The sequence below is a fragment of the Hyla sarda genome, chromosome 3 (assembly GCF_029499605.1).
Source record: "Hyla sarda isolate aHylSar1 chromosome 3, aHylSar1.hap1, whole genome shotgun sequence".
NCBI classification, from domain to species: Eukaryota; Metazoa; Chordata; class Amphibia; order Anura; family Hylidae; genus Hyla; species Hyla sarda.
The window spans coordinates 122,542,425-122,553,123 of NC_079191.1; the positions used below are offsets into that span (position 1 = coordinate 122,542,425).

The following is a 10,699-nucleotide window of genomic DNA, read 5'->3' on the forward strand; positions in this document are numbered from 1 at the left end:
AAATGTTAAGGGGGCAATAAATGACCAAAATTAAGCATTTAAACTACTAAAGCAGGATGGCATTGAAGAAGCATTAAACAGCTATAGAGAAAAATTTAAAATATGTAAAAAACAGATAAAAGCCGCAAAAATAGAGACAGAGAGTTAAACCAAACCCCAAAGAGAGTAAAACTAACCCCAAAATGTTCTGAAACGATATAAATATCAAGAAGGTCAAAAATGAAAGTGTAGGCCCTTTAAAAAATGATGAGGAAGAAATTATAGACAGGGATCACGAAAAAAGCAAATATATTAACCAGCCTAGTGGTATTCTAGAGCGTGACTCGGGGTTAATTTTCGTTGCTAGAAGCGGTAACCCCGAGTCATGCTCGGGTTAGAATTGCAGAGTTGCTGTGCGGGCTGCACAATATATCGCAAAAGCAATCGAATCGTAATTTTTACTTTTTGCGATATAGCGATGCAGCCCCCGGGAAAACACGTGATTATCTGCTCGGGTCGGCTCCCGTGGCGGGGGCCGGCCAGAGCAGGTAAAAAAATATATTAAAAGTCAGTGTTTCTCAACCAGGGGGCCTCCAGATGTTGCAAAACAACAACTCTCAGCATGCCCGGACAGCCAAAGGCTGTCCGGGCATGCTGGGAGTAGTAGTTTCACAACAGCTGGAGGCCCCCTGGTAGAACACTGAGTTAAGTGTAAAAGTAAAAAGGAGGAAAAAAAAAAAAAAACTTTTGCTTACCTAATCCCGGTCCCTGCAGATGCCGTTCCCCTCCGTGCGCTCTGGTCCCTTCCCTCTTCACTATTCTTCTTACAGGACCTTTCCCTTTTCAGCCAATCACCGGCCGCAGTGGTTTCAAGTCAGTGATTGGCTGAAGGGGAAAGGACTTGTTCTGCAGCAAATACACTAGGTTTGAAATCTGCCCGGCAAACCTATTGTATGCTGCTGCAGGACAAGACAAGGTGAGAAGGGGGGGGGGGGGGGAATGTGACAGAGGAGGGGAATGTGACAGAGGGGGGAATGTGACAGAGGGGGGAATGTGCCAAGAGGGAAGAATGTGACAAGGGGGGGGGGGGATGTGACAGGGTGGAGGGGAATGTGACATGAAGGGGGGGGGGGGGATGTGACAAGGGGGGGAAGAATGTGACAAGGGGGGGATGTGACAAGGAGGGGATGTGACAGGGGGAGGGGAATGTAACATGGAGGGGGGAGAATGTAACAAGGGGGGGGAATGGGACAGGGGGGATGTGACAGGGGGGATGAATGTGACAGGGGGGGAAGAATGTGACAAGGAGGGGGGAGAATGTGACAAGGGAGGGGGAATGTGACAAGGAGGGGGAGAATGTGATATGGGGGGGGGGAATGTGACAAGGAAGGGGGAATGTCATGGGGGGAGATGTGAAATTTCAATGCAAAAAATTGTACCGCTTTTGGTACAAATTTCCAGACAGAATCATACCGCCAGGGAGGTTAAACAAATTCTTCACCATTGTATTCACCGAGGAAAATGACATGCCAGGTGAAATACAGCAAGATAAGGTAAACTGTCTAGTACAGGTAACCTGTCTAACCCAGGAAGAAGTACAGTGCCGCCTGCAAAAAATCATTCACCCCCGTGTTCTAAAGGAAATTAAGTAATGTAATAGACAGACTCCTATTTTTTATATTCAGGGAATCTATAGTAACAGGGACTGTTCCCCTGGACTGGCGCATGGCAAATGTGGTGCCAATATTTAAAAAGGGGTCAAAAGGTGACCCCGGGAATTATAGGCCTGTTAGTTTAATCTCCGTTGTATGTAAATTGTTTGAGGGTTTTCTAAGAGATGCTATTTTGGAATATCTTGAAAAAAATATCTGGATATTTCCAAAGCATTTGAAACTGTGCCACATAAAAATTGGTGCATAAAATGAGGATTGGGCTGGGAGAGAATGTGTGTAAGTGGGTCAGTAACCATCTCAGTGATAGGAAACAGTGGGTGGTTATTAATGGTACTTATTCTGATTGGGTGACTGCTACTAGTGGGGTACCACAGGGGTCAGTATTGGGTCCTGTCCTATTTAATATATTCATTAATGACCTTGTAGAGGGGTTGAATAGTAAAGTAGCAATCTTTGCAGATAATACTAAACTCTGTAAAGCGGTAAACACTATAGAGGACAGTGCACTGTTACAAATGGATCTGGATAGGTTGGAGGTTTGGGCTGGGAAGTGGCAGATGAGGTTCAACACTGATAAATGTAAGGTAATGCAAATGGAGAGGAAAAATCCGGGCTTTGATTATGTATTAAATGGGAGAACACTTAGGACAATTGACATGGAAAAGGACTTGGGAGCCTTAGTTAACAGTAAATATTGCTGTAGTGACCAGTGTCAGGCAGCTGCTGCCAAGGCAAATAAAATCATGGGGTGCATCAATAGGGGCATAGATGCCCACGACAAGGAAATAATTCTACCGCTGTACAAATCACTAGTGGGCACCAGTGTGCAAGAAAGATATAGTGGCAACCAGAGAAATACAGGGAATGGGAGGACTACAGTACCCAAAAAGATTATGAGAATTGGGGTTATTTAGTTTAGAAAAAAGAAGGCTTAGGGGCGACTTAATAACTATGTATAAATATATCAGGGGACCTTACAGAGATCTCTTGTTCTTTACTGTAAGAACAGTAAGACTATAGAACTCTCTGCCAGAGGAGGTGGTCATGGTGAACTCTGTAAAAGAGTTCAAAAGGGGTCTGGATGCATTTTCAAAGAGTGATAACATCGCTGGTTATGTATACCTGCTTTCCTCTGGATCAACTCAGTAGGGACTCATTAGGGCTATAGGTTGAACTTGATGGGATCTGGTCTTTTTTCAACCTTATATACTATGTTACTGTTTACTCGATAAGTGGTGTGGCCCTGGGAAAATGGGTGTATTTCCACAAGCCAACTTTTATTATGTAATCCACACAAAATCCTGTGAATAAATGGCTGGAGATTCCCACCAAGAAAAAGATAATCAGAACTTTCCAGAGTCATACAAGTCTGAAACAACATTACAATCTAATAAAAAAACAACATTCTTAGTAAATCAGGACCATTGTGTTACAATTGAGTATTGGATCTTTTGCATCAATTCATTAAGAAAACACTTTGGGTAAAACAAAGTTGCATATTACTCCTGCTTTTTACTTGGTTATCATTGCAACTTATGTCTTTATTTAGTCTCAAATTTAGAGAATATTGTTTTGTGGGCAGTATAGTGATGTTATTTGTTATAGTTTTATGTGTAGTTTCGCTATTAACATCGAGTAGATTTCTTAACTGTCTACGTTGGCATAAATCACCTATGATATACTGTCATGAATGCAGGGGGTATCCCAATCACTACAGTTTTACATCTGGCCTTTAGCAATAATTTACCTCGGTACATAAAGCGAAATATGCCACCTGCTCCTCATGAGTTATTCTGCTCATTGAACACTAGTTCACCTTTCAGAGGAGCAGGCTTGGGAAAAATAACTTTGGTCTTCCATCGAGTCGAGGTTTTCATAGCTATTGTTTACCTTTTTTAACTGTATGTATTTGAAGAGGACTATTCCCTCTATGGTACTAAAACAGAGTTATAACAAATGTAGTGCAAAAGTATAAGTATTAAAATTACCTATATCATTATCAAAACAAAAAACTCTAGAAAAGTAAAGCAAAAATTGATGTTCGTTTTTGTCAAATCCTAGTATTGTCCATTCCTCAATTGAATTGTACCTCCAATATTGACTATTGTACATAAGAAAGCTAACACAAATGCCACAATACCTACATTATATAGTAAACTTTTTTTTTTGAAACATTTATTTTTCAGTTCTCAAGACAAGGTTTACAGCAGACTCAACAACAACAGCAAACCGCTGCCTTAGTCAGGCAACTACAGAAACAGCTTTCAAGTGAGTATGTTTTCTATTCTAGAGTCTACTCTTTATTTATCCAACCATGCTGGTGGTAATTCCTACTATTGCAAAGATAGAACTTAAGTGGAGATAAAAATTTTCCTTAAAGCGCAACTGTCATTTAGAAAAACTTTTGCCATCTTGTCTGGACATATCAAAAGTTTGGATTGCACTGGGCCCCACTCCTGAGTGCCACTGCGATTGTGTATTACAGCTGGGTGAAGTGTGCGGTAGCATTCTCCTCACTCCTCAGATGTCACTCAAACCTAACTCATTGTGTTTAAGTGTAGTGTCACTTATTTACATGGCTGCAAAAAATGTGGTTGCAATTTTGTGGAAGCCGCCAAGATGGCCATCGCTATGAGCTGGAAAACTAATTCCATTCCCCTACATTTGGTCAAATATTAGTTGGATTGGATAATGGCTAATGACTAGTATCCTTACAGATTTGCAAAAAAATTTTGATACTACTTGGTGGCCATGAATAACATACTTAGGCGCTTCCCTCTAATGTCCCCCTTCTTTTTTTATCGCTCCTCTCTTTACATATGTAGGGTTCTTAACTCCCCCTTGTATGTCTTTATTTGTCTCCCCTTATATCTGTTCCTTCAGTCCCTGCTGGTACCTCCTGGAGTTTTAATAACTCTTTCTTTATTATGACTAATTTACTTATCATTAACCTTTGAACTCTAAAGAGAGGTTCCTACTCTACCACCCCCACTTCTAATTTCATGCTCGTGGATGTGCTCCGATCTGCAGCGATCAGTCCCTTTCTCTCAAAACGGTTGACTCTTGATTTTGGTTGATGCTTGTTTCAACAGCACAAATACTCCTCAGATTATATAGTATTATTTCTTATGTTTGCAATAATTACAGACTGACTGACTAAGGCTAGGTTCACACTGCCGTTGTGCTCTGAACTGTTCAGGGTCTAGCCGGCTCTTTTTTTGCCCCAATTGGATCCTAACCAGGTCAAAGCAAAACTGACACCACCAGGTCCCTATGAATCCCATTGACTTGAATAATGCCCGACGGGTGTCCAGTATTTTACATGAGTTAAGTGGAGAAAAAAAATAGGACATGCACTATTTTTTTCTCCACTCAACTCCTATCTTTTCAACGGACTGGCCAACAGACCTCCCTTTACCGGAGCACAACTACTGTGCGAACAAGCCCTTACTGGCTCATTTTCTGCCCTCAAAACCTTTAATAAAACTTTTTGAAAATAAAAGTAATGTCTGTTTCTTGCCTACGTAATACAAACACCGGATTGCAGCCACATTACAGCCATCTGAAACTGACCATTCCAGTAGTATTATTTGGGATACTATTCTTTACTCTTGGCCATTCCAAAACTTTGATTTTCCTGTTTAAAGGCTGGATATTTTTATTTTTATTTTTTTATAACTTTTACTTTCTGGACATCAGTTTTTGCTAAAATATCTTGGGAAGCCGTGCTGCTAATGATAGCAACACTTTTGACAATACAGAAGGTACGAGACAGTACATTCTTCCAAGATGCCTGGATGCCTTATGTACTGAATATAGTTTACCTAAGGATTACTTATTTTTTTTTTTTTTTGTATGTTTTAGGCCTTTAAAATATAAATCTATACATTTTCCACAAAAAGTTTACTGCTAAATCCACCATAGTCCCTGTATAAAACTAATAGAAAAATAAAAAATGGACTCTTAGACTGGATGTCCCTTTAGTCCACACATCCCGTGGAAAGGCTTATTTTCACACAAATATGTAGTTAATTCATGTATTTTAGATCTCAACTAAAATCACAGTTACGCTTTGTTTCACTTTTTTTTTTTTTTTTTTTATATTCCGTTTCTAAAAATCTAGGACACAGAGTTTGTCTTGAGATTCCTGATTTTGTGTGTTTTGGCATATGCACAGAGAGTTCATGGAAACTTCATTGGGTGAAGGTTTTTTGTTACAGTACATCCAAAAAATGTGAATGAACTAAGTTCTGTTTAATTGCTGAAAAATAACAAGTGAAAATATGTCTGCTGCAGCCTATGCGAGGATTCCTGGCAAGTGGCAGCGCTCATTTATCATTTATCGAAGGGTCAATCACATAAGCCTAATGTGGATCATAGCACCTGATGTCTCCCAAGTCCTGGACTTGTCTCCCAAGTCCTGGAGCAGCTAGATATATACAAACAGTAATTATCCAGGTCAGTGTTTCCCAACCAGATATTGCAAAACTACAACTTCCAGCATTCCCGGGCAGCCGTAGGCTGTCCGGGCATGTTGGGAGTTTTAGTTTTGCAACAGACAACCTGGTTGGGAAACACTAGCCTAGGGACACAAGTTACAGATGCCAATTACTAGATTCATATATAAACTAACATGTGAGTCAGCTTTTTGGTTGCACCAGTATTCTTAAAAAAAAATATTTGTTGCTCTATAAAGTGCTACAAACATACAGAACTTTCTCAGTATTGGAATTATCTTTATATATGGGTAGAATGCGCAGTTAGGCCAGGTTTACACGGCCAAAAATGTGTGAAATGTCCATCCGTAAAACACAGGCGGATTGGGTACTAGGACCGCTCAGAAATGCTCTGCCAGTACATTTCCAAGCTGAATTGGCATAATGAATAGTCAAGTCTATTTTTTCTGCATATGCTGCAGAAACGTGTGCAGAGTGCAGCACAATCCTGTTGAAATCAATGGGACTCTGCTGCAGCTGAATGTCACTGCATAATTCAGCCGTGTGAACCTAGCCTTAGGGCTCATTCACACGGGCGGATCCACAGCATATTTTATGCTACAGATCCGCCGCCGATGGACCCCTAAAGTGGGCCTCAGATGTGACTGCTCGGAATGGCAATCTGCCGTTATGAGCAGATACACCGCAATGTGTGAGTCGCCGCGCGCATGCGCAGTAAACTCTCTCACATCGTGGCTGCTCTCGGCCTAGCTTAGGGGGCAGGGGAAGTGGACGTGATGTGTGCGAGTACTCAGCGACACGCACACTCGTAGAGGTGGATTGCCGCTTAGAGCAGGCACATCTAGAGGCACACTGTCGGTGGATTCGCAGCATAAAATTCGCTGTGGATCCGTCTGTGTGAACGAGCCCTTAGGCTGGCACATGGGACTCTGCTGCTTAGTGCACACTGTGAAATGTCAGCAGCGTATATTCTGCCACAGAAATACACTTACTCATCCTTTATGTGGAATCCGCGCCGCAGACATTTCCGTCTATGGGGCTGGCAATGTCTGCTGGACGCACACAAAATCTCCAGCCATATTCCGTAGTGTGAACCTAGCCTTATAGTTGCATAAGTAAGGTCTCAAGAAGGCATTGGAATAGCTATAAATCTTTAGGTCTGAGAAGGGTTAGCTGCCAGGCAGCTGAGATTCTGGAGAAGCCTGTAGATGCTTTATTTGTATTTCTCACTATTTGCATTCAGTTATATAACAAGTCCATGTGAGTTTGTAAGAAGTGTGTCATTTTACTTGCCTCGCCTGCACAAACCCGAGTAGCCATTTACAGACACTGCTCATTCCCCTTGTAAATGTGTTTATTTACCACTTTATTGTCTTTGACATAAGAACAATCAAATACAGATACCACTCAATATCTGGCCGAAAAAGAAATTGAGAAATAACAATATATCTTTTCTATTCAGCATATATAGAATACAGCTGCTTAATAACCTTATGGTGATCTGTAGTCATTTTCTAACTTGGGTTGTAATGTGTACGTTTATACAGTTGTAAAGTAGTTTACACCTCTGTGACAAGTGACCAGGATAACTTTTACACTAAGAAATGACAGATATATTAGTTTACAGTTTTATTGGACCCAGTATTTTGTTTTTGAGAGATGTACTTTTATATATTTATTGAAAAAAATACATAAAAAAAAGAAAAAAACAAAAACATAGAACATTTAAACAAATCAGAATGTGTTCTTCCTCATTTTGCTATTGAGAATGGGAAAGTTGCCTGCCGAAATGTCTTTCCAGTGTGATGTTCCATTTTTTATAGTTTTTTTTTGCCCATGAGTCAATAAATATACGTATTGATACAATATTCCAAAGCAAGTCAACATTAGATCCATCTCTGGTAGCAGCACTTCAGCGCCATTTTTTCCCCCATTACATTTAATTCCTTTCATGAAATTACTGAGACAGGAAGTTATGTTATGTGATTGGCAGATGAAGACATCAATGGACCAGAAGAAATGTCTGCAATCATATTGAATGGCATATTGCGTCTGTGTTCTTGTATGTTTTTCCATTTTTTTATTGATTTATTTTCACTTAGGGCATGAGGTAGCACAATTTGCCAGATTATTAATTTTACATAATTTTGTAGAGGGTTGCCGTGTCATGCTTATTACCACTATAGAAAGGCAAAAAGAGGCACTCTATATGGGGCTTAAGTAGGATCCCACTCCTTAATAGACCATAAGAATAGAAAACTTGGCACTCAATTGATAGGTGATAATTCTGAAGTTTATTTTGCAATCCACAATATAAAATACTGACGTTTCGGTCCCACAGGGATCTTCCTCAGAGTACGGATTGCTGCGGAGGCTGGGGGAGGAACCGGCCCATAGCGGGGGAAGAATGAGCTTTGAGAATAGTGAGCAGCGCCGACCTCCAGCGATGCTGCTCGCTATTCTCACAGCTCATTCTTCCCCGGCCTATGGGTCGGATCCTCCCCCAGCCTCCGCAGCAATCCGTACTTTGAGGAAGGTCCCTGTGGGACCGAAACGACAGTATTTTACATTGTGGATTGCAAAATAAACTTCAGAATTATCACCTATCAATAGAGTGCCACGTTTTCCATTCTCATGCTTATTACCACTGACCTATCCAAAATGGTTGCCCCAAAAATTGTAATGCAGTGATCTCCAAATTGTGTACTTCCAAATATTGCACAACTACAACTAACGGCTGTCCAGGCATGCTGGGATGGAATCTTTGATGCTAGTAGTGTTTCTCAATATATGACACGTTTTCTTTATGTTTTTATTTTACAGGTAACCAGCCACAACAAACAATGAATTTATATGGAGAGCCTTCCAGTTTCTAAACTTTAATGGAAATATATGCTTTTTGTGTGCATTTTTGAAATTTTATGTTATAATCCTTTTTCTTATTCTGTTGGGTGTATGGATAGCCTCGCAGGAGGTAGTTTTTGGTATTTGCTAATGTTTTTCTTGGAGACCTGAAAAAAAAAAAAACAGTGGTCTGTGTTTTTTATTAATTTTGCTGCTATGAAAATAAGGACATTGTGGATATGAGTATACGACGTGTAAAAAAGACCAAACTACTGAGCTGAAAATGACGACTTGGATTTTTAACTTAATATGGGCTTCTACGTTGTATTTAGTGGTAGATTTTACTGTACCTTCTTATGAAAGCCCATAGATGTTTCTTTACCTTATGAACTTTTAGAGCCTCTTTATAATGTTTTCTGTGTTATTGCATTGCTCATATTTCCTGCATTCTGCTGTTCAGATTCATTGGAGTAGTATGGTGTGTATACATGACAATTCCGTGTTGAAAATGTAAAGCCAATACTTAGCACTGATAAATGTGCGCTTCCTGAAAATGGTAACACAATATATTGCTTTACTGCTTAAATTGTCTTTGTCTCAGGGATCATTCTGGACTATTACTCATGTGAATAAACGTAGCACATTTATTTAGTTGGAGTAATATTCACGAGGTTGGAAAAAAGCCTCTTCCTTTTCACCAGAAACAGCACAAATCTTGTCCATGGACTGTGTTTAGTAGTGAATGGGGCTAAGCTGCAGTACCAGATACAGACAATGGACAAGGGGGCACTGTTTCTAGAATAAAACCAAACACTGTATTTGGAAAATATACAACTCATTTCAAGGACTTTTAATTGCATTTATGACAAAATGTTAGGAAATTGATAATTTTGCAGGTTCGTAATATTTTAGAGTCCGCCTCACTGACTATAGGCTGAAGAGTGGCAATAGTTTGTGGTTAAATGACAGAGCTCTTTCTATAGATTTATATAAAATCAGTAGAATGTATAGTCATAGAGGGTGGGTAGCCAGGACAATTTTGAAATGTTGCAGCTAAACGTAGACAACTTAGATATTTATTAGCATAGGCTTGTTAGAAAACTGCTTAAGGTGGAGCACCACTATAAGGCTGGATCCTATGTTACATTTGTTACCTCTGCTACACTCAGATTGACTTAATCTGCAGTAAAAATCTCTGAAAAATCCACAAAATTGAGCATGTGCTATTTCTGCAGTGTGTGAGTCCACTTTTCTGCTACTGTATTCCTCTGCACATTGGGGGAAAGTTATTAAAACCTGTCCAGAGGAAAAGTTTCCCAGTTTCCCATAGCAACCAATCAGATCACTTCTTTTATTTTTAACAAGACCTCTGCAAAATAAAAGAAGCAATCTGATTGGTTGCTATGGGCAACTGGGCAACGTTTCCTCTGGACAGGTCTTGATCTCCCCATTATCCCAAAACAAATCCACAGGCAAAATCTGCAGGAATTGCACTTCCTGTGGATTCACCTAATGGCTATGTGTCTTTTTCCCCCCCATTTTTATATTGAACCAGTGAGTCTAAAAGAAAATATACAAACACTGCACATTGTCCTGATTAAGATTGTTATACAAAGGTTTGACTACAAACAAACCCTGCATGTAGTCAGACCCTATAGCTACTGTATGTTACTTCTATTTCAAATATCCAAATACCCTAGAAACAACCTTACTGCCCATCCACTAGTTTCACCTTTTAATACCTAG

The 10,699-nt window shown here is 40.0% G+C and overlaps 1 protein-coding gene across 3 annotated transcripts in view; it reads left to right on the forward strand.

Moving 5' to 3' along the window:
* The window catches only part of MED12L (mediator complex subunit 12L), a 627,340-nt gene extending 617,027 nt beyond the window's left edge, over positions 1 to 10,313 (forward strand). For 2 of the 3 annotated variants that reach the window (XM_056564946.1, XM_056564945.1), the window contains exons 44-45: positions 3,839 to 3,920; positions 8,933 to 10,313. In XM_056564946.1, the coding sequence (XP_056420921.1) occupies positions 3,839 to 3,920; positions 8,933 to 8,985 (135 nt within the window). In that variant the 3' untranslated portion in view covers positions 8,986 to 10,313. The remainder of the gene's footprint in view (positions 1 to 3,838; positions 3,921 to 8,932) is intronic. The other variant, XM_056564947.1, reaches the window with a different exon arrangement.
* Positions 10,314 to 10,699: the final 386 nt, after the last annotated feature.